Source organism: Camarhynchus parvulus, chromosome 2, assembly GCF_901933205.1.
Source record: "Camarhynchus parvulus chromosome 2, STF_HiC, whole genome shotgun sequence".
Classification (NCBI taxonomy): domain Eukaryota; kingdom Metazoa; phylum Chordata; class Aves; order Passeriformes; family Thraupidae; genus Camarhynchus; species Camarhynchus parvulus.
In genome coordinates, this window is record NC_044572.1 from 121,471,000 (window position 1) to 121,495,631 (window position 24,632).

Consider the following 24,632-nt stretch of genomic DNA (forward strand, 5'->3'; position numbering starts at 1 on the left):
GGCCCCCTGATGGGGTTGCATCATTGCAATCCCATTTTCCTCTCCTCCACCCTTGTTTGCAGGGTCCACAGGTAGAGAATGAAATTAATTGATCACATAATGAGGTGCTATCAAATTAACAAACTAGAAAAGATAAAGACAGCTCTGTTTTCCTCAGTTTTTAATTATCTGAATAGGTTGGCATTTTCCAGCAGGAATGCAATCATTTCTTTCTTACCTGACAATGCCCCTTTATAGTCAGCAAATTGTCTGTATTCCAAGTGTAAGAGAAGGGCAAATTGGAATCAAATGCTCATGTGTGAGCAGTGTACTGTCAATCTGTTACCTAATGGTGCAGACTCAAACTAAAAAGAGTTCTCAAAGTTTGTTAATTTGTAACGTTTCCTCTTGACGTACCTAAATTGTACCCATGTTGTTCACTGGGTATATTTTAAAATTAGAAATGCTGAGATGTGGTACCAAAAGTATCTAAGTTAGTCTAGTTACTATTAACCTGAATAATATATTGTAGATATACACACATATATATATATTGACCTACCTCTAGCATCATTTAAAGGATATAACAAAACTACAATTAGTGCTGTGTAAGTTAATCTTGCCTTTTAAGTTACAAAAGCATTGGTGTTTTGTTATTTTATTGATCAACTTTCATGCCTTTGAAAATACAAATTCCAGAATGACATCATGCCCAGTAGGAGTAATTAAGGCTATCTGATGAGGGAATTTAGAAGCTGAAAGGGATGATTGTAATTGATCCTGATTCAATCCTATTACAGCTTTTTATAGTTTAAGCTCTAGAGAAAGCAAACTCCTTGTCAAGGCTTTATTTTACGGATTCCTTTGTGTGTGCTATGCTTGCTGGTCTCTACTTTCCCTTTTAATTTTTTTTCTCCTGTAGTAAATAATGAGCTGCCGCCTGAAATCCGGCTTGCCAGTGGTCAGCTAATGGGTGATGACCTGTCCCTCCTTACTGCAGGAGAGCTGTCACCTTATATCAGTGACCCAGCGCTGAAGCTTTTCCAGTGTGCTGTTTGCAACAAATTCACCTCTGACAGCCTGGAGGCCCTAAGTGTGCATGTGAGCAGTGAGCGCTCACTCCCCGAAGAGGAGTGGAGGGCTGTAATTGGAGACATCTACCAGTGCAAGCTCTGTAACTACAACACTCAGCTCAAAGCGAACTTCCAGCTCCACTGCAAGACTGACAAACATATGCAGAAATATCAACTGGTGGCTCACATTAAGGAAGGCGGCAAAACTAATGAGTGGAGGCTGAAGTGTATTGCCATTGGCAACCCAGTTCACCTGAAATGTAACGCCTGTGACTATTACACCAACAGCGTGGATAAATTGCGCTTACATACTACCAATCACAGGCACGAGGCAGCCCTGAAACTCTACAAGGTAAGTCTGTGACAGCAACTCCAGCCAGCACCAAGTAGGCTGGGGAATTAACCCATTCAGGGCTCACCAGTCAGGACTTTGATGAATTAGTAGAGTAAATGTTTATCGAACATGCATATGGTCAAACATGCAGGTTAGTCAGGGAGGAGTGCTACAGATGAGTCCTGCTGAGTTGCCTAGGGGTCATTTAGGAGGCCCTTCTGCAAACACAGGGTCCATAAGTCATTTTTAAAAAAAAGTTCTCTTATAATAAATGATGTTTTACATCTCTCATAACCTTTTCAGACTTTGTCCATTACATTTTGATCAGAAGCTTGACAGATATTATGGAAAATGATGTTTTTGCCATACTGTGCCCAGGAAAAGGAGATCACTTTCTGGCATATGTATCTGTTTGCAACCATAATGTATCACAGCCAAGTTATTTTACATTGGTATTTTCAGTAAGCACATGCAATATGCCACATTATTACAAAGGATATTCAAAAGTAAGCACTGTCATCCTTTTGTCTGCCCTTCTTTTCCAAACCAGTAATGATTTTTCACAAACATGAAAGGGTGTGGTGTAGATAAATATGTTAGTAGAATGGCAACTATATTTTTATCTTTACTGGAAAAAACTATGTGGATATAATGAATATGTGGGAGTGATGAATACCATTTATTACACAACTTGTCATGACTTTTTCCAAACCCTAATTATGGGGTAACTTATTTTCTGCAGTGTGTTTACTGGATTGGCTTGATTGTCTTGGTTCATGTACAAAATATAACACATTCATTTCCAAGATGAATAACTTTGTAACTTATTAAAAACTTCTTTTGTCTAGGGGATATAAAAATTCAGGAAATATTGCAAACCATTAGTCACTGTAACAAGCTCTAAATATGATTAGAAAATCCATTTTGCAAGTGTTATCTATTGATTTGTACTAGAAATCTGTGATAACTAAACTATCAGGAGTCATCTGCTGATTACAACAACTATGCTGGTTTTCTAATCATGTTGAAGACCTGTACATACAGAACAAATATGGAAAAGTCTCAGCAGACCTCTAGTTTAAGGAAGAAATAACATTTTTCTGGTGTTCAGCCATGTTCAAATGGTTGGTCTGAGCTAATACATGCTGCACAGGCAGTAACATAGATTCTCATTTTATAACCTGATAGTTGAAACTTTGAAGCATCTGCTGTGAGCAAAAATGGTAGTAACACAAGTTTTGGTCTATTATACTGTCCCACAGTGCTGGCTGCTCTGCTAATTTAATATATTTTATTTAAATTGCATTTTTCCTTAATTCTAGAGAGTGTTATTTTTTGCTGGTTTTTTTTAAGGTCTAAAATCCTGTTACGAAAAGTACGAAAAGAGCTGAGAGTCTAGTGACATAGCCTGCCTCTGCAGCAAAACTCCTTTAGAGGTTCCTGCTCCCTGTCATCTGTGAAGCCATTCCTTCAATCCTCCATTTACATTATGCAGCCACACTCTAAGTCAGGGTTTAAAAAAAAAAAAAACCAAACAAAAAAACCTCAAACAAAACAACCACTTTTGGTCCCCGTCTGTTTTTTTGGAGTGTTAACCTGCATTATTTCCATTATTTGTTCTATCATGCCACCATTCAAAGAAATGCTACTAAACGGTGCCACAGACAGTGACGATGGAGTAGGAGAAGGGAAGGCAGAAGGCTTTTCTCAGATGGCTTTACTGCCAAAGCTTCTGAAATTGAAATTTCAATTGAAATTGTTGAAAACAAGATGCCAGCTGCTTATTTTTTTTTTTAACTATAGTCACAAGGTACTCAAACTATCTACTCAAAACAGTACTTTTCACTCACTCACTCAACCTGATCCCTAGAGAAACCTTCATCAAATATGTTTGGGTTTCCAGCCTGTCCTACAAAATATTTGATGTGGGATGCTATGGGAGAGAGTATTAGCTTTTGGCCCTCTTCACTGAAAATGTCCTGCTGCTGGATCTGCTTCTTTGCCAGATCCTGGTTTGTTAGATGGAGCAGCTCAGTAGCATCTTTGTAGCAACTATCATACACAGCAAGGGACCATCACTAGCCTTTGGAGCTCTGTCTTTGAATCAGCTAAGGACATCCCAGTGGAAATGGAATCCATAAACTCCCTCTAGGCAGATACCCTCTAGGCTTCATGGCCTAAGTAGGACAATTGAAAGTGTCTGGCTGTTAACCATAGGGTTCCAACTCTCCTGATGCATGTATTTTTAAAGGACTTGTCCCTAGGATTGCTAGTGGGTGTCTCAGCTTTTTAAAAAGTTTCTGTCCCTCACGACTTCCTAGAGAATCTTGGAAATTTGAACCCCACCAGGTTTAATGACTCTTGGAAAGCAGATAGCATATACACACTCATACACTATTTTAATATAATTTCATTTTAAGGTTAATTTGAAGGAGAGTAATACCACATTGAAAATATCAGTTGGAGTATTAGTGGGTTTTTTTTAAGATTTGGGGTTGGCATGAAGTGCTACAATGTGTCCCAAATGACCAAGATGTTCCAGGTGTGTGTGCTCTATAATAGAATGTAATGCCTCTGCACATCACCCAGAAAATGCTGCTCTTAATTTTAAGTCTACATTCAGGCCTCAAGATGTAAATAAATGCAGTTTTGAAAATCTGCTAAGTTATTTGCTAGCAGACTTGACAGTTTTGTCAGGTCTTGGTGAAGCTGTTGACACCAAGAGAGTTGTAAACTTTTTTTCTCTTGATACATCAGATAAACTTTTAGAGCACCTAAGGAAAAAAAAGAACATTAATTTGTATGAATAATAGATATATGCCTTGGGAGTAATATCGAATATTCATGAATTGTGTTTATATTCAAGCAGCTCTTCTTTTTTAAAATTAAAGTGCTGTGAATATGGTTTGGCAATAAAAAGTTTAATACTAAAACCATCTGAAAGCACAGAAGAATCTGTGGCTTTGTTCCTTTGCTTTGTCAAGCACCTCAAAGTTTTTCTTCAGTCATTTATATTTGTTTAAATGTTATTGTTTTGTGAATTTTCTTCTTATAAATGTTGCCGTAACAGCTTGGTTTTTCTCCCTGTGCTTAACTATTGATGGAATAAAAGGATGTCTTTTCATAGCTGTAGCTTTTAAAGCAGCCATGAACATCAGAGCTTCTCTTCTGAAGCTGTATAATTTTAGGCAGTACAGAAATGTCACTTTTAGAGTTAGATTCTAAATGTGGCAAAGTGGAACCTTCAGCTGTTTTCTAAGTTATTTAAAGAAGAAATGGCCTGGTTGTTCCTTACAGAAGTGCAGTATTCAAATGGTGTTGGTAATGTGGCTGCTAAGAACCAGAACAAAGACAGCCTTACCCTAAATGAACTCAGCTTGGCCTAAATGAATTTCCCAAAGACTTACTTTTGGAATTGTGGAGCTTGATATTAGCAAATTAAACCACAGAAGAGTTGCAAGTTCTTGGCAGTATCCATCAAGAAGCATTCAGTGACTCCGCAAGTAAACAGAGAAAGCTTCTATAGCAACAGAGTGCATTTCCATTCTGCAGGAGGAAGCATTCAGCTTCTGCAGATTTGAGAAGCTGAGGCAGGACGGTAATCTGTCTCTGTGGATGTAAAATACATATAGCTGGAACTGCTCTTAAGGCAGCCATTTTGTAGCGTAGTCAAATAGCTTTCAGGGAACTGCATATATCATGTCCTGTGCTCATAAAATAGTTTCCAAATACTATTATTAATAAATAAATAAGTACAAGACAGCTTTTTTTTTTAAATAAACTGGAATGTCTGAAAGTAAAATTTACTTAACCAAGTAACTGAATGACATGATCAATTTCTAATCACAAATTAATATTTGAAGCCAGTTTATAAAAAATATTATTTGATTTGCTGATAATACCTTCAAAAATTGCTTTTAAACTGTGCATTTACTGCAGTTTACATTGTGTATGCAACTATTTAGAAGCTCAGGGGAAGTGAGAGGCAGCAGTTAGCAGACTACGAGAACTACTCTGGTCTTCCTTTTATTGAAAAAATATTGATCCACAACACTATTTATGCTATGACTTTTAAGTTTTGGTATATCTCTTTATCTCACGTGTTCTCAAGCAGCAAAGATATCACCCAAAAGGAGTGACCTGATTTCAGTTTAAGAAGGTTAAAGGTTAGCTCAAAAGCATCATCTGCCTAGCTGCTTAACTTTAAACTGATCAATTTAATGAAAATCTGTTTTGCAGATGGTGTTGTAATGTCTTTGGCAGGATTTAGGCAGCTTTAACATTAGACGTATGCTAGTAAAAATTATTCCTTTATTTGACCAGAACAACACCTTTTCTTTTATGTTTTAAGGTAAAAGGCATGTGGGATATGGTATTTTGGCAAAGGACCCAGAAGCAGAAAGTGTTGATGGTCTTTCCATATGGGCTCAAAACCAGAATACCCTTATGTCTATTGCTAACGATGACTAAAGAAACAAACAAAGCTGTATTCAGTTTTTTACCATAATGTTTTACTTTGAACCTATAAAAAAGCATTTCAGTCAGACCTGTCCTTGGAAAAGGCTTGTCTTCTCCGCCTAGGGTGGAATGCAACAGCATTAACTGTTTTTTAAACTGGCAGAGCACTCTGATTGTCTCTTTCAAGCCTTGTGCTTGTATGTCAGAAGTATTCTTTCTCTTGCTCACAAACCACACAGTAATTGTGTTACTTAGCTGTAGATACTATAAATAAGAAGGCAAATCAGTCAATCCAAATGGTAAGTTTTATCTGATGGAGGTTGTCTGAATAAACAAAGAATTAGATCCTTGGGAGTGTAAAGCAGAGCTTTGTGTTTACGTCTTCTGAGACTCAAGCCCTCACAGTTTTTGCCAAGATAATTAAGTTTCAGCACAACCATGTCTTTCTAATTTCAGATGTATGCAATTCAATAGGAATTCTTGGGCTGCTAATGCAATGCTATTATATGTTAGCTTTGTAATTAGCTAGGACTCTTTCCCTTTGCTGAAATGCATTGTAATATTACACACACAAGCACAGTTTGCATGTAAGCAGTTGTGAAAGTGGTGCCCTTTGTTTCATATTGACCTTCCAACTTATTTAAAAGAGAGTTTACAACGAGCCTTTGTTTTGTCCGCAAGTGATCATAAACAGCTTTCTAAAGAGTCCAATAAAATGAGAGAATCACAAATGTATAACATCACATATTGAAAGGGTGGAAGAACAAATGGGGCTTTTGCTATATTTTATGGGATGGATTTATAATCTGTTCTTGGGTCACTTAGGGCCAAGAATTTTCATGGTCAGCTGCTTGGTCCTGCTAGCTAGCATCCTCTGCAGGAAAGGCAAATACCGTGCAGCACCTGCTCTTCAGCTGGGGCTCTGCATTGCTCTTTAAAGCGAGATGTCCACTCCTCTGCTGGTTCAAAGTCAAAAGATTAATCAGACCAGCTTTTTTTTCTGCATCTGTCATCAGTGAAGCAGAATAGTCTGTCTGGATTCCATAATGCTGTTTGCATATTTGGATTTTCAATCAGCCAGGAGTATTGAATGCTTTGCTCATCTTTATCACGTGCAGGAGGCACAACTGGGATTTAGTCCTTAGGTAACTTTTAGTGTAACAGTTCCCCAAGGAACACTGCTTGGTTTTTTCTCATTATCCTTGTTCTGGATGAAAGCATGGTTGTTAGGAATTAACAACTGAGGGGGATGTGAAGTATATGCACAAGGGGACAAATGGACTAACAGCCCAAATCACTTTGTTTTCTTTACTCTGTTTGGCATGAAATGTTGGTACTTGATCAGCTTGGAATTAACAGAAACTGACATTCTTTTCATTTCAATCGTCCTGCCCTAACTTTTTAATATAAAATAAAATATCCTACAAATATGCCAATCCAATTATTTTACTGTCGTTGTCCCAATATGATGGTAAAAGAGGTCAGGAGATTGTGCAGCATTGATTTGCATAAAAATCATTGAGGAAAGGAAATTGGAATATGTCTGCGCACCTGAGGAGCTAAACCATGCTTTGCTGCTTGATGTTATTCTTTTTGGTTGCTTAGAATAAAACTGTTTTCAGTGAGAAACAAAAGTTATTCTAATTTGTTCCTCAACACAACTCTCATAAAGAGAATAGAAGGCATTTCAATTTTTAAAGTCCTTTGAGATTTGTGTTCACTTATGGTTTTAAATGTTTTATGAAATTTAATTTCCACTGCAAGTTTCAGTTACTGTAATTCAGATTATGCCGTTGTGCTTACATGTATAAAGAGAAACCAGCATTCAAAGAACACACTGTCTAGTCACAGCTATACATATATTGTGTAGTCATAGCTACAAATAATGTATATGCCTACTATACGTACTTGTACACTATCGACAAGAATATTTACTAAAAAAATCCAAAAACCCCCAACTAACAAAAAAAAATTGTTGGCTGGTAAAATAGCAATTTCAAAACTACCCTTTTTATGATAAAATTAAAATAAAACAGTAGAGAAAGCATTTTCACATTATATTTTATGTACATTTAATTTGACATTCAAATGTCTGGGCTGTCTCTTACATAATGGTCCTTGTTAAAATATACCATATTTTGTATTCAGCTTATGGTACACTGCTGAAACAGGGAGATGTTCTCAAATCATAGTTTAAAGAATCTTCTTGTCCTTCCATTGAAATGCTGCCCAGAATCCCAGCCTCTGTTCTGTCCTGGGTGAGGGTGTGTGAGGCTGCTCTTGGAAAAGAGGCTGTACCAGACTGCTTGCAGTGTGCAAGTGCAGCCCGAGTGAGCAGGTCCTCTTGGAGAGCAGGAAAAGTGAGCAAAGAAAGCCAAAGCAGCAGAAAGCATCAGCCTCATTTATTCATATGCTCAACGCACAAAATGGGTGTATGACAGCTATTTTTTTGTGCCTGGAGTTCTTTCATTCTGACATTAAGAGAAATATGTAATTATTTCTGACTGAGATTCAAAGCAGAGATGCAGTGTATAGTGTATGTAAGAGTATTATGTCAATGTGAGTGCATACGTCTGTGTGCATTAATAGATTGCAGCTATGGGTTTAGCAGCCACTCCCTCCCAGCCTTGCAACATAGATTTTCTTGTTACCCATAGGAGATTTTAGCTGATATTATGCAACTCACTACAGGTGTCTTTTCTAAAATTGTAATTAGTTTGCCAGACTCTCCCAGGTGAGATTTTTCTCTACGCTCTCTTCCACATATTTAAAAATGAGCAGTAAAAAAAAGTAAAAAGACTGACGCATGACAGGAAAGTTATATTTTGACATGGATACATGTAATTTAGCTTTGCTATTGTTTTTGCTAAGTAATTTAGAAGAAACTTTCCCTTGGTCTATGCATTTGTTGGTCCATCCACCAAAATGCCAGAATTGTGACTTTATAGGAGAATTAATTGGAGTAAAATCTTATGGGCCTCATATGTACAGGACAGATTTAAGCTTTTTGATACATAGATTTTGAGACTGTATTGGCTCTATGTATGTCTATATTGCTGGACAGATAATTTTCTGCATTTCTTCTTTTCTTCCTCCTTTGAGGCACTACTGAAGCAGAAAAGGATAAGAAAGGATAGTGGAGATGCTGGTGTGAAATACTAAGAAATGCAATTTCTGTTGATTTCAGCAAGGATCAGGCACAATGCAGGAGATGTGTTTTCTTGGATAAACTTCCATGTGTATGTTTGTTGGTAAAATATAATACAGTACAACAGAAAATGAGTATTAATTACCTTAAATATGAGTAGAGGCTTTACATGGATAAAACATAAATTACAAGTGGTGGCTTGCAATAATTTTTGAACCTGATGATCTGCCTTTTAGACTGGTGTACTTAATACAGTCAGATAGTGCAGACTGATGTTCGTACAACCTCATGTTGATACATAAAAGAAGTGAAGCTTTTCTAAGAACTTCAAGACCTTTCCTTTGTGGACAGCCATGAAGGAGAATGTCGTAGAAATTACCCCCTTGGTCTGCAGCAGAACATGCCAGCCCTTCAGTACTGCAGCAGACAGATACACAGCATATTGTGCACTGTAGCCTCAGGGGAAACTGTGTGTTCTACTCTACCAGTGGGAAGGAAGGCATTAAAATAATCCTTAGCTTTTAAAGGCAGGGGGTATTGAAGAAAACAAAAATTGAGCAAAGGTAGTCTTTGAATGATGAAGTGTGCAGATTCCCATGCCTTGGGCATCCTACTGCAGTAGCAGTTACAATAACAGAAAAAAATGGGTTTGTCATGTGTGAGAGGTATGAGCAATACTCCTTGGTTATATGCATGAATAGGAAAGAGACTGCTAATGGGAACTATGGATAGTAACATACTAGCTTCATTCCAAGAGTGGATGTTTGACCAGTAGGGTTGCCTAACAGAAAATGTGATTTTTTTTTCCATTTAAAATTGTGATCCTACAGTATTAATCAAACCATGCTGCTCACATGATTCACATGTGTAAAATACATGACTGTATAACTACTGGTTTATTGCTGGATTATGTGCAAGAAACCTAGCATATAAGGGCAGTATTCAGTGTTCTGCCCAAAGAGGCTATTAATTCGTAGTCACTGCTCTCCCTTGTAAACTCTCTCAAAAATCAAGAACATGCACTACTTCCTTGCACTGCTCCTGGAAAAAAGAACCATAGAGCCAACCCTCCTTTACCCATAAAGATGGCACAGAATCTGCTCCTCTGGGATAGTTGGTACCCCAAACTTTAACAGAAAACTAGATTACTTTTAGAGAAAGTCCAAGATGACTCTTTTAAAGTAAAGGCCAGCAGTGAAAACTCTTCTTTCTAGAACTTTATCAGGCAATTCCAAAGGTCTACATCTCTTGATTTTAGTTGTTTAGCACATATGGGATTTTTCCATTGGCGTCCTAAGCTTGTGTTTGGACCTATAGCACTTCTTGGGTGGGAGAAGTCAGTTGTCTCCAAACAACTTTATTAAAAAGAAAGATGTTTTCTATGGAAAATCCTAAGATGTTGTAAATGGCTCAAGTATTATAATAGCTATAATTGATATTATCCTTATCCTAAATTCAAAACTCTGTGTCCTAATAGTAAAGGAGAAGGAAAGGCACTTCTTATTCACAGAATCATAGAATCAGAATGTCTGGTGTTGGAAGGGACTCGTAAGGATTATTGAATCAAGCTTCCTGCTCCTCGCAAGACACTGAAAACTAACCTGTATGACTGTCATCCAGATGCTCCTTGAACTCTGACAGGATTGGTGCTGTGACCACTTCCCTGAGAAACCTGTGCCAGTGACCAACCACTCTCTCAGTAAAGAGCCTTTCCCTGCTGTCCAAGCTGAACTTCCCCTGACACAGCTTCATACCATTCAGATAACAATGTTCCTGTTTCCTATGTAACCTAGACAAAAACTTGCTCTATGAGAAATAGATTGAGGAAAAAAATACTAACATTCTCTAATTGAATAAACACTTTGTGAATGACCAGAAACTTGACATTTTTACAACAAGAACAATGAAACAAAGTCTAAGGAGCATCTTGGTATTCTTGTTTGTATGCTAGTGATGAGAGCATGGAAAAAAGCTTGCTTTACTACTGAAATGAGACAGCTTTAGTATCTAGATGTTACTATTTTGGAAACGCCCTTTGGCATTTGCAGATATGTAAGCAGCTAATGAATGGCTGGAAATTAGGAAGAATAAAGTGGGTGGAAAAAAATAAGTCCAAACTGCAAGTATTTCTGAAAACCATATGTCCTTATTTGTTCAGGAGCTTCTGTGACTCAAAATCTTGACCCAGGAGGAAGCTGGAATCCTGAGATATGTCAGGACAGGATCTTCTGAAGTCAGGTCTCAGATGAAAAAGATCACAGGCCACAGAAAATAGTTTAAGACTAATTTTACCAAATTTCTGACCTAGAGTTTGGGCAGATTTGAGAGCACTGCTGTATTGCTAGTCTCCTGGGTCTAACCCTGTTGCAGATGCATCTCAGTAATAGATGTTGTATCTAGGCTGTGGATATCCTTTGTCACTTTTTGATATACTAAGGTAGTCTCATAGGTCACGATGAATTGGATATGCTGTCAGTGGGCCCTGTCTCTCTGTTCCTGTCTCCACTGGTGTGTTTTGTAGTGTGTCAGGCTTCAACAGTATCTTCACAACACTTGAATTTCTCTGACTTATAGAACTCAATGAATGAAAATCTTTGTAGCTAGTCATTAGGACTGCTTACAGGTATTTTTGAGAAAGAGCAAATCATTACTCAGGCACTCTGTAGTCACTTTGAAATTTTTTTTCCTTTTTGTGTTGTCTTTTTTTATTTTTCAAAAAACAAAAATAGATTTGTGGGATCATCTCTGACTCAATATGTTACATGTAGGGGTTGGATCCAAGAAGTCTTGCTAAGATATTTCTTTTCTTTTATTTCATGAATTTTTCATTGAGAAGCTCAAATTCTGTGGCCTCAGCTACCTCAAAATCATCAAACAGATGATATGGTTTACCCAAAGCATTTTGGGGCACACAAAATAAAAGAGCTGTGCTGGTTTTGAAGAGTTCTGTGTAAGTAACAATTTCTATGATAAGGAAGAGTTGAGCTGGTAATCAAAAAAAACGAGACTCCGGAATCTCATGCTACAGAGAGACTGTATCCCAATTCACTCAGCTTTTGTGCTCTCCAGATACAAAGGTTTTATGCCTCATGTGTCCACAACAGGAACTAAACAAATGTCTTTCCTTTACTTCTAGTAGTTGTTTGTCCTAATAGATCTAGAAGGTAAAGTCAATACTGTCTGTACTGGGAAACAGAGCATGGCTTTGGGGAAAAAAAACCCAATGTGTCTCTAACTGAGCAGAGGTGATTGAGAGGTTGGCCTGTAGTACATCTGACAGACTAAATGGTCCTCATAGAATTATAATTAAGCATAACAAGTTCTTCACATATGTCTATCTTTCTGTCTGCATATATTTATTTTTACATGGGCTTAATAGTGTCTGTAGTTGGGAAGGATGGATTTGAGTATTGGGAAGAGTTAGAGGTGGAGGCTGAAGTTGGTCACGCTCACAAGAGACACTTATCCCGCAGTAGTGTTAAGAGGGAAGTCAGGATTGTTGGAGGCTGGGTCTCTTGCACAGGGGGTGCAGTGGACAGTAACAAAAGGGCAGGTGTGAGTGCTTATAAAAGTGTGCACTTCCCAGGAGCATAGACAGGATTTAAAACTCTGTGTGTCCATACATACCCCCGGCTGCTACTGTCATCTTCTCTAATGCTGTGCAAAGGTCTGTATATGTTAGCGTCTGCTGCAGTCAAGGTTGGATTTCAATTTTTCTTCTAATTTCCTTCTCCCAGTTACTTATAGTTTTCTTATACACACTTTCAGGCTGAAATTATCAGGATTTGGTCTGGGTATAAAGAATATTTCTTTTTTTCTTTGGAGCTCTTTCTGAGTCACTTAATCATGAGATATCTTTCCAACCTGTCCTAATGAAAAATACTCTATTGCAAATAAAGTTAGTTAAGTACATTTCTTGAAGTGGCTGTCCATAACAGAAGAGAAGGTTATTTTAAAAGCAACAACACATTAATAGGCCAAGTATGCAATCATTGTCCTATCACAGCAAATTATACCATTAGTCCACCTTATCTAATCTCTTTGCTACAGACTGCCTAACAACAATTGCTTCTGAGAGCAAAGCAGACCAAAAAAAAAAAAAAAAAAGAAAAAGAAAAATATTCCATGGGCAAATGTAGAATAATGTTGTGTATACAGGAAAGGAGTTCCATGGGTTAATTTAACCTGCATGCAGATTTTTTTGTCTTTTAAAATTTTCTGTCATTAATTTATTAAGTTTTATTTGTTTTTATTCATTTTTTCATTCATAAAAGAATGAAAAAAGATCATGTGTTCTTACTTGCTTTATGATATTTTACATAATTTTTATAACTTCACAATAATCTTTATGATTACTTTATGGTCCTTTTATCATGTCTCTCTTTTATTTACACAAAAAATTTCAATCCATTCAGTCTTGCTTTTAGTGGAAGTTTTTCCACATTTCTGCTAATCCCATCACTGATCTCTGAACTCCTTTTACCAGTGTTAAATTTTTCTGGAGATACACAGATATTTCAGAACTGAACACGCTGTTCTCAGTGGAACTGTATGATCTTACTGTCCCATGCCTGGTGCATCCAAAAATATAATCTGCTTTAAACAAATCCTATTGCAGTCTGTGCTGGAAATATGTTGCCTTTCATTACATGCTTCTTCCCACGCCCCCCCTTCAAACTGATGCTGAAGTGTCCTGGAGTGGCTACATTTAACTTAGACACCAGTAAAATGTTTGATTAGTTCAAAGTATTCCTTCTAATACACATTTTCTTGGATTTATCCATCCATACTGAGTTTCTTCTGCATGCTCAGCTAACCTTAAAACTATCTGGCATTTCTCACAGTTCTTTGGCTGGTCTTGACTGTCATGAGTTCATTTATGACTTCTGCAGGATCAGTCCTAGTTTGCAGTTAGAAGACACACAAGTAACTTTTGTTCTCTTAAATGCCCTGGCAGTTCATGTAGCTTGTTTTCTGCCTCTGTCATTTTAGCTTTTTGCCCCTCTGTTAAGTGCCTACATTACATGGTTAGGCTGCTTCTGCATAGCCAGCTGAGTGGAAAAAAACTCCAGCTCTGAATTAACCCATGGAGTAATTAAAGGCCCCCTAATATTAGGAGAGTGAAAGAAGCATCTCCTTGTGCCCATGTCACATTGCCTGTCTCTTCACGTTGCCGGCCTCTCAGTGCTTTCCCACATGTATTGCTGTACCTAGTGGCTTGAGGTGCAAATGTCTGTAGGCAGTTAAGTATTTGCTGAGCCTGAAGAACAGAAATAGATAATTAACCATCTACCTGCAAATACTTACCCCAGATATTTATTTATTGATGCAAAATAGAAGATGCTGTTGCTGCTTATGGGCTGCAGGGCTGAGGCGTAAGTGCAATTGACTCTTTGTAGTGTCCTTTTTTCATACTGTTTGGTGCTAACTTTAATGTATTATTGATTGTTATTAAGGTATACCATGAAATACAGATGGGATGTCTGTTGTGGTTGAACTCATACTGTGGGAGCTATGTTGACTTTTAGATTGTTCTGGCCTTCATGCTGCTTGACATTAAAACCTTTCACATTAGGGCTTAGAAGAAAAATAAATATATAGTAACTGTGTTACCCTGTATGTAGTGTGAAGTAATCTGAAAATATGATGCCAAATTCCCTCCCCACCAAGTCAGCACAACATTTGAAAGGAAATACTAATTTCAGAGCAAGCCAGGAAGTTCAAATTCCCTGTGTGACTATATATAAACACTAGTTCAGGACAGCCAATACCTGAATTTAAATTAGCTGTGCTACCTGCCAGTAGAAAGTGCTAAAAGTGGAGGGATTAGGGCTCTGATTTTCTAGAATACTGAGTCCTAGTGGCTCCTCCTGGCAGCATCTGTTTAGCAGCCCAGGATCCAAGGTCATGCTCATGAGTGACTGGCACCTCTGTGCTGACTGCCAGCCTCCATCCTTGCACAGCCTTCTTGTCTGGATGTATTGGCTAGTTTGAAATACACAAAAATTGCATCAGAGCATCAATTACTGCTGAAATGTCACTACTGAACCCTGTAATAGTGCTAATTAGTTAAAGCAAAGAGGCGCTTATCTTGGCAGCAGATCACTGAATACTTTTTTCACAAAATTAGGTTTGTAATGCTTTACATTCTTCCCCCTCCCCTTTCTGAAGTGTAAGTATATAAATGTTGAGGGTTTTTTCCTTTTTTATTTCCTATGCCCCCATAAAAAGAAATACTTAATGTTTCTCACTATGTCCAGCAATTTCCATCTTTGAATACCTTACTTTTGTTTGGAACTCTTAAAGATGCTATTAGTCATTGGAGAAAACATGAAACAAGAAACGTACGACAAACACACAGTCACAGGACAGCCCTCTCTGATTTTGGCTCAGCTCCCTTTCTGCCATTAATGGGGCAAAAAAGAAACTGGAGATCTGATGCAATTTCCCTGCCGTGGGGGAGGGAGGGCAGAGTTATTCAGCTTGTGTCAGGGAGTCCCTGGCTGGCAGGCAGCCAGCTGTGTGTGCCCTGTCCTTCCCACCACACACCTCGCAGGAGATGGGGCAGGAGAAGGACTGGGAAGGGCAGCAGCAGAGGAGCAGAGTACCTGTGAGTGTGTCTGTGATGAGAATGAAATCCCTGCTGCCAGGGGGACGTGGGGAGCTCCCGGCAGAGCCAGCTCAGGGGGATGCCTGTGGCTTCAGAAAACTTTTCATCTGCTATAGAAAGGCAGTGGCTGCTGTCACAAGCTGTAGGGTCTGACTGCAGTCCTGTGTTTTGATCCCCTGCTCAGGTGAGCTTCATTTTTCTTGTGCTCACCTTGCTGGGAGCCTTCCCGGGCTGTGTCAGTGTGTTGTGGGCTTGATGAACTACCAGAGTTCTTTCCCAGCACCAGTTGTCCTTTTTCAGTGCTAAAACATACACAAGGCTGTCATTCACACATCCCATCCCCCAAGTTTTCACCCAGCATTTAGTTTTTGGTGAGGATTATTTCCTTACTATGCCACAAAGATAAGATTCTCAGCTGCCAGTGCCATGAGAAGTCTGTGAAATTTCTTTTGTATGAGGTAGGTCGTATTGTTAAGCAAAAGTCTAAATATTTGCTAAGATTCAGGAAAAACATAAGAGTTTTGCTAGTTTTTATGCTCTGCAGAATTTGTTTGAAGCTTTAAAAATGTTGTTTCCTATTAAAATGGTGATGAGAGGAACGAGACAGGAAGAACATAGGCTAAATCCATCTTGTTGCAGTATTGATGATCTCAGTAGTAGTATTACTCCAAGGATAGAGAAGTTTTCCAAAAGGAGTGTTTCTTAACTCTGTCAATTGACTGGGACATGGCTCTCCTGTGGTTTGACTACTGTGGTGTTGCTGGCGTGCAAATCCTAAAGCTCCTGCTAGCTCCCAACACGCAAGCAGCCTGGCTGGGGAAGTGGCGTCGCAGGGGAGCAACGGCTCCAGGCCGGAGACAGGCTCCGGCTTGCCGCTTCCTAGGGTGACTCCTCTATGGCTCTGATAGAGGAGCTTCACCCTTGGCCGAAGAACAGAAGAAGCTTCCAGTGAGCATGCAGGAATGAAAGAAAAGCGACGGTTCTCCGCAGCAGGATAAGGATTTTATTAAGGAACGGTAGACAGCTGCAGGGAACTGCACCGACGGCCGGGGTCAACTGAGATTTTTATAGAGAGTTCTCCAGGCAAATGAGGATACAGACTGAAATGATTGACACAACATAACATCGAATGGGAGACAAGTTGGGGAGGGGAAACAACTTCTGCTCCAATCACTCTCTGCCCAGCGTGGAAGGTTCTAGGGGGAGGGCGTGGGCAGAGAGTGATGGGCAGGGAGGTTGTCGGGGAAACATAGGAGGGGTTTACAAAGAAACCATGGCAACTAAGGAGGGGATTAAGGACTGACATAAAAACTGATACAAAATGGCGGGAGTTCCCTAGACAACTGGGGGATTGACATATAACTGAACATGGCGGGGGGGAAGCCCGGAGGGAGCCCCCTCAGAACCATTGTAACAGAAACATGAGGGGAATGGAACAAACCAACTATAAGTAACCTGAACATTAAAATATAATTTGAACATGAAACTCATATAAAACATAACCGTAAACAGAAAAGCGTCACACCGCAACATGGTTTGTCACTACTGTGAGAAATTATCCAGTTCAAAAAGTCCTGTTATTTCAGTAATTTCTTTCTGAAATTGATGGTTACTGTTCCTGTTTTTCTCCCAAAGTTTATTTCTAGGGCTTTCCCATTTGTTTCTGGTGCTGTAGATAAAAGGCTAGTCACAAAAGCAGAGTCAGAGAGACTGCTCTGCAATGAGGATGTGTAAAGGAGGAGAGGATGTGAATCTGGGACTGTTTTCCCTCTCATGGAAGAAGTTTGCCTGTTTGATACAGAGTTTGAGTTGATACAATGAAATCCACTTCCCTAAATATCTTTTACATATCAAACCAGGTTACTGGGTATTGATAACCATGACATACTTTGTGGGTGAGCATACACATTAGGACACCTCATTTATAGCCCATTTCTCCTCCTAAATTATTCCACATTTGTGAACATTTTTTAAGCAGCTGCTATTTAAAACCATAAAGCCTCCACCCTAAAAGGCCCCAACCTGTCAGAAACATTTCCTCTCTTGCCTGAAGCTTGGAATTTCACTCCAAAATGCCAGCTCCCTCAGGAGTGTGCATAGTGTCATCCTTGCCTTGTGGTTTACTCTTTGCAACCTCAGTTGCACACACAGACATTTTTTACCACCTCACCACATTTTTCTTCCTTCTCCACCAACATCTCTACGTGTCTGTTTTTCACAGTGCCGTTTGCACCTAGATTTCTGCAGCACTTAGCCCAGTTTCACTATTACCAAGCCCTGGGCCCCTTTATATTTTTCTCCTTTTCTGCCAATAACTTTCTTTTCCACTTTCTCTTGTGGATGAATGTGAGTGTTTATGTACATTGTCATATGCATTGTTATGAGCATTTCTATTTATCTGGGATGATTGGGATAAAATTTTTTTTGTCTTAAGCTTGAGTTAGCTGTGTTGTTTCAAGTAATTAAGAGAGAAAAAAAGTGTGCTGAATATCCCACGGGAAGCTATCGTGCATTTTGAACCTGCTGCATATTTTGCATCAGGAAAAATATGATAGAAATTTGTAGGATGCTCTCTAAATCTATCAATGCTCTTTTTTTCATATGGCTGCATGTACTGAGCCAGGCCCCAGTAATATTAAGGGGGAAAAATGCTGCTGTAACTTTGTGACTAATATATTTTAGAAACGTCTTACATTTTTCCTATAATAGCTTTTCCATACATAGTAGCATTTCAATTTGAAGTTCTGACTTCTCAAAGCCTATCAGAGCTAAAAACAAATGCCAGCATTCTGTTGAAAAGCTGGAAACTTCCCACACAAATGCTATGAAGCTCCTTTTTCAGACTCAGAGATCATAAGATTAACACATTATTGGTAAAAGGCCCATCCTGGGTGTTGCCCCAATGCAGTCTGAAAGGAAATTTTTTGTTTGAAAGTAAGGAAAAAGTCTTGATGGTGGTTTGCAGCAAAACCAAACTAATGACAGCTGATTTAAGCTAACTGGGCTGGGGCATTAACAATAATTACTCCTGGAGACAATTTTAGGTCTTGTTTCAAGCATGGAGAATTTGTTGACACCATCATCTAGGACTCAGTTGAGAATTCTCTGAAGACCATGCTCCTCTACGTTTCACATGACAGGTGTAGAAGTGTGCCTTGAGCAGTCAGAGTGCCCTTTGTGAAGAATTCTGGACCTATGCTGGGTTCATATTGACAATATAAAATCTTCCATGTGGCATCAATAAGGCTGGGATAAAACACATGACATATAATAGTTCCAGACCATGGTCTTTCATTCTTTTTTAGGTATAACCACTGGGGCCACATAGGAATAATTATCTGGCTATGTAAATGGGTCAAACCAGGGCTTTGATATTCGCAGCGCATATCCTGATGGGAGGGTGTTGTTTAGATAGGGTTAATTTTTGTCCCAACTCCAGCAAATGGTAAATTTTCCGTTGAACTTGGTGGAACTAAGATTTCAGACATGACACTTAAATCTGTGCTATATAAAGCTTTGTGTAAATACATCTGTATATAATATATATCACAAGCCTGTACAAATGTGTTCCTGTATATTTTAGCCAATTACATAAACTGTGTTTAAACTGTCTACTATGCAGATGCCTAGAAATGAACAAACTAAAAAATCTGGATAGAGGTAAAATACTCAGAGAATGTAATGGGAACATGTTTTTCACAATTGTAATTTTGAGAGGTTTTGTTCCCTTTATTAGTTGCCTTTCTCTACTATAAAATCACGTGGGATCTTTTTTCTAGTTGCATCAATTTTCAGCTACAAATGTTTTACATTATAAAACTGTGTAAAACAGACTAAAAATTGTGAAGTGTAAGAACAGATAATCTGGAGCCTTAAGTGCTTTGGGCAAACTTCTCCTGCCAGCTTTCAGAGATACAGAGGGAGACTGTGTTTGAAACCCCTCATCAGAACAAAATGAACGTTTTAGTGTTCTCGGACATAATATCAGGCTAACATGCTCCCTGAGTGACATCCCCTACGTACTGTATAATTGCCAGCCTGCTTCTCCAAGTGCCTTGAAGATTACATTTTTTTAATGTACCAATATTAATAACCAGATGTGATCTTCTTCCTGCCCAGGGGTCAAGCTAGCTGGCCAGGTCAGGCTGTTTGTCTGTGTGCACAGACTGTGAAGTCTATTCAGAATGACAGGTATGGGGGGGGAGGCGGGTAGGGTGTTAACCTCAAGACCACCAAAAGGGAGTTCTCCCTGCTGGGAACAAAGACCAGCAGGAGCTTCAGCCTTTTTCAGTACTCCTGGGATTTTAACCAAGTGAACAAAAGATGATGCACAGCTGAAGAAATGCTCTTCACAGCTGATACATAATTTAAGATGTTCAGTTACAAACAACCGGATATGTATTTGTGATTTCATTTGAGCACAGTCCAATTATCTGCAGTCAGTTAATATTTTTGTATGAGTAGTTTCTGTGTGCTGCTTTATGTGCTCAGAAAACGCTCAATTGCCAGAGTTTGAAAACACGCTAGCCTTGAAAATAGCCCTGGTACTTAAAGAAATAGCATTAAAACACCAGCAGTTACTATGGGGTGTTTTGTACCTTCTAGTTAATCTTTGCCAGTCTATGTATAGATTATTTTATAATATGATATAGTTTCATTAAACATGCATTATAAAAACATTTACTCTTCACTCTCTCTTTTTGTTAGGTAAAAAAAAAAAAATCAAAAAGAAGCTATTTGTTTCCTAATTGATTTTCTACGTTAGTTGTTCATTGAATAGATAAGTAGTGCCTGTGATATTTGATTACAGAGCAAGGCACCCATTTAACCTTCCGTTCTTTCCTGGCCAGGATTTCAAATACAATACAACGTACCTCCCTTAGGCTCAGTAGGATTAGACTGCTAGCAGTAATCCCTGATGCTATGAAATAGACCTGATAGAACTTCAACTCACTTGTTTAGGATTATGCTCATGAATTTCAGTCATCTAGTTGTATTAACCCTTTGGGAACTTGTGTGATTTATGCTGCTATAAATAATAGAATATTACAACAAACAATGGTAGATTCATATCAAAACTTATCTGTGTGTTTTAAAAAATTCACTTTTGCATGGTGATCAAAGTGTAAAATTCACATTGAAATTAATTTAACTTCTATAGCATAAATCCCCAGAGTTTGTTTTAATTCTAATGTTCAGGTGCCTTTTGCAGTTCAACAGTGTCTTTAAACAGATTGGTCTCAATTTGTGCATTGCTTTTTAAAAATTGTTTGAATAAATTTTACTTCTTAAGGTTGCATTGAAAGGGCAGACAAGTGATATCTGCTAACTACAGAGCATCAGTGCAGAATCTCCCAGTTTTATGTCTTGAATGCGAGCATGGTCCTGTGGTAAAGAGGAGGAGTGGTGATACTTGAACTATAATTTCCACTGCTCCTTTTTTTTTATTATAGCAACAATGGGCAATACTGACTTATGATGACTTATGCCCTGGGCTAAAAACAGAGTAGAAGTGCCAGAGCATTTCTGATGGACCATGAGACGGTGTGCAAAAGCATTGAAATCAGGCCAGATCTGGACTACTCTTTTGAACTGGTGACTTTTGTATAAATGCTGATTTTTAATCTGGTCAAATCACTACAGGGAATAACTCTATATTAGCAATAAGAAGGAACAGATCTTTTCTTTCTTTCATTTTCAGGACCCTAAAACCTACCAATGAAATAAATATTGTTTCCTATTACCAGTCTCTTAAACTGTTGAACCTTTAGCTCAAAGGCTCATTAAATATTTATGTGCACAACTAATTGTACTGATTATTGAAATGAATATATGTATATGTTTTAGAATATTTGATGTCAATTACTGTGAAAAATTGTGGAGAGTTTGACTTGGGAACTCTAACCTACTCTCTTAGCAGAAGATAGAGTCAAATTAGGACTGACTGAATATGCACATTAAGGCGTCAATTGGTGAAATACTGCCACTTCAATACACCTGCATGTGGAATTGCTGTATTTAAAGGCAAGATGACAGGCAGAATCAGTGCTACTAGCTGCACTTGATGACAGAGGCATCAGGGCAGTTCTTTACCCTTTAGACACTATTAAAGCATGCCTATTATTGTAGATCTGCTGGATACTCATGATACATCTGATGATAAAGTGGTATTGATGAATAGCTGAAGGCCATGAGAGCAATAAATGAAGTTACTCTCGAGTGATTCCATTCTTTTTTTGCAGGAGGACTCAGAAGTGGGGGTAGTTTGGGGTGGTTGTTCATCAGCCCAGTGGTTCACTCATGTGCTCCCACGTGGAGTATTGCTGAGTTCTAGTTGGTCACCCTTCCTGATTAACATATGCCCAAGGCCATTTTAGGCGAATCATCTTTGCTTGAGGTGCGGGTGTCTCCATATGCAGATGGTTTTTATCTCCACAGCAATATCATTAGATTTGGATGGTGAAATCCATTGTTGACTCTGTAACTTGCCAGCCTTGGGGTTTGGATATAGCAGCTGTGTTGTAAACTGAGGTCTGCTGGTGGGATGCACAGGTGGTAGGAATGGCCAAGGCAGCACCACATAGCTGTCCCACGCTCACAAGCCATGCTGATTCTGCATTTGGTTCCTGAGGTAACCCAAGGAGTGATAAGCATCCCTTGGTAATGTCTGTGTATATATGTGGCTGGTTGCTACATGGATAGTTGTTGCTTCTCTTTCATATTGGCTTCTCTCAAGTTTTTTTGTCTTAGAAATGTCTTCCAAAAACTGTGCCCAGTCCTGCTTCTGCTGAAACCCAGAGTCAATTGCAATATTTAATACATTTAAACTTTTGTTCTTTGTTGGTTAGTTTTGGTTTGACACCTGGTATATTTCTGTTCCCTGATTGATTGCAAATGTACCATTAGAAATGGGCTGTTTCATGAATGCTAAGTTTACACATTCAGAATGTGTTTTCCCTGGATATTCTGCAGTATGTGTTTAAACATAGCTGTTTCTGAAACAAATTCCTTGCTTAGGTCAGCAGATTTAGTGGAGAAATTCATGGAAAGCAAACAGCCAAGAGGTGGGGCATGGAAGGAACTAATTCAAGAATTTCAGATGAATATAGCAAATATTTTCCATCTCTCCATCTTTAATCTCTCCCACTTTAATTCTAAATGCAGAATTTGCAGAACTTAATGGCCTACGGGTTACCACCTTCAGATTTGCTGTGAAAAGAGAGGTAAACCTGTAAAGTTTGATGAGAATGGAGCTGCCAGGAATATAGCTGTCTATCCATTGGCCAGTTTTTCTGACAGCAAGTATTTTGCAGATGCAGTTTCAGCTCTGTTCTGACTCTCTCAACTTGCCTCTAGTTGCACTTTTCACTCTGTTTCAACCTATAAAGACTGAAATGAGTCAGACCTCAATTCTCTGTAAAACCTCACTTCATATACATAATTCAGATCAGCTAACAATGTCCTGGGCTAAATATCAAAAGATACTGGAAGCTTGTGTTTTTAGAGAGTGGTTGGCAAATGAAGAATCTGTTTTCTCATTTTTCTTGATCAAAAACTTCAATTTTTGATCATTCCACCAATCATCAAGTTGCACTTGCCCTTCAGTTTCTTACAGGGTAAAGGGAATACAAGGTGGCCATGCTGGGAGAGTTTTTTCTTAGAAAATAAATTTTGATGGCTCGGGTAGCACTACTATTTATTAATGTGCATTTACTTAGCAAAGCAAAAAAAGGTTGTGTGTGTGTATGTGTGAAAGGAATCTTATTAAGTCTAAGTAAATAGACTGTAGAAACCATGGTAATACTTTACACTTTGTAAAGCCTTTATTTGGAGGCTTTCAAAATGTTTTAACAATGTTAATTAAATTCAGTGCTCCTTCATTCTGTGCTAGCCTAAGTGCATATAGGGCCATCTTCATGTACATACTGGTAGAATTGAAGAAAGCTCGTGTTCAACTGTGTGCAGCAGCAATGCACTGCAAGTATTTTCAAGGCAGGTGAAAAAAAAGCAAAAAAAGCCGTCTTCAAGTGAAACTGCACAGGGAATTGCCTGTAGGTAGGCAAAACATAATTACAAGTTGAAATTTGGCCAAGACATTTGTCTTAACACTCTTCCTCCTTTGAAAAAAATGTGCCACGTACTTAATAACTTTATTAAGTACAAGCAGTTGTGAAATCTGTTCTTTGTTTCAATGAAAAGGAAATATTTCCTAACAGGACGGTGCTGTTAAACACCAAGCTAGGGCACTGACTCATTACTAATTTAGACAGAGAGCACCATCAATGAATTACCAAAACTCTTTTTTGTAGCACTGGTGTTTTCCTTGGAGATCTCCCCTCCTAGTTCTGACCCTGCTTTAGCCTGCGAGATCTGAAGAGATCACAGCACAAGGTGGTATGGCTTAGGGCTGTATATAAAATGATGAAGGAGAGAGTGAAACCCAGCCATGTGCTCCCTTTACTTGACACTGTAGTAGGAGAGGGAGGTGGCATTCAGGGAAACTCAGAGCTACTCTTTTTTTTTTTTTTTTTTCTGCAGTAAATAATCAGCCTGTGAAATTCACTGCTGCAGTGGGGGGTTATCCGGATAAACAGTTTATCAGGATTTTTAAGAAGGATAAAGGCATGAACATTAATGATGTTTCTGATTATGTGGGCTAAAACAAAAAGATACAAGAACGTTTAGTTCTCTATTATTTTTGTTAGAGTCAGGATATAAACAGACTGTCTTCCAGGGTCAGGCAAGGATCCCTCATCACACTGCACATTCATTGAGGCTCTCTAAGGGCTTGTATTTGTACCCTGCTTTTTTGTGGATCTGACATTAGCTGTGTGCACAGAGAGCATGTGGGAACACCAGGGCCAAGGGGATGATTCACAGTGTTGCTCCTGCATTTCCATCTTTCTGTCTCCCTCAGTGACTGTTCTCAGAGGACGACATTAGACTTCAAAAATGAATACGAGAACTGAGTGTTTCAAATGTAAATAAGATGCCTTTCTGTTCACAATTTTAGTCTCACTACAGAAAGGT

General features: G+C 38.6%; 1 protein-coding gene across 1 annotated transcript in view; it reads left to right on the plus strand.

Annotated features, from left to right (window-relative positions):
- Window positions 1-24,632, plus strand: part of ZFHX4 (zinc finger homeobox 4) — a 147,828-nt gene that overhangs the window by 26,592 nt on the left and 96,604 nt on the right. The window contains 1 exon segment of the mRNA XM_030943944.1: window positions 902-1,404. Coding sequence (XP_030799804.1) covers window positions 902-1,404 — 503 coding nt within the window.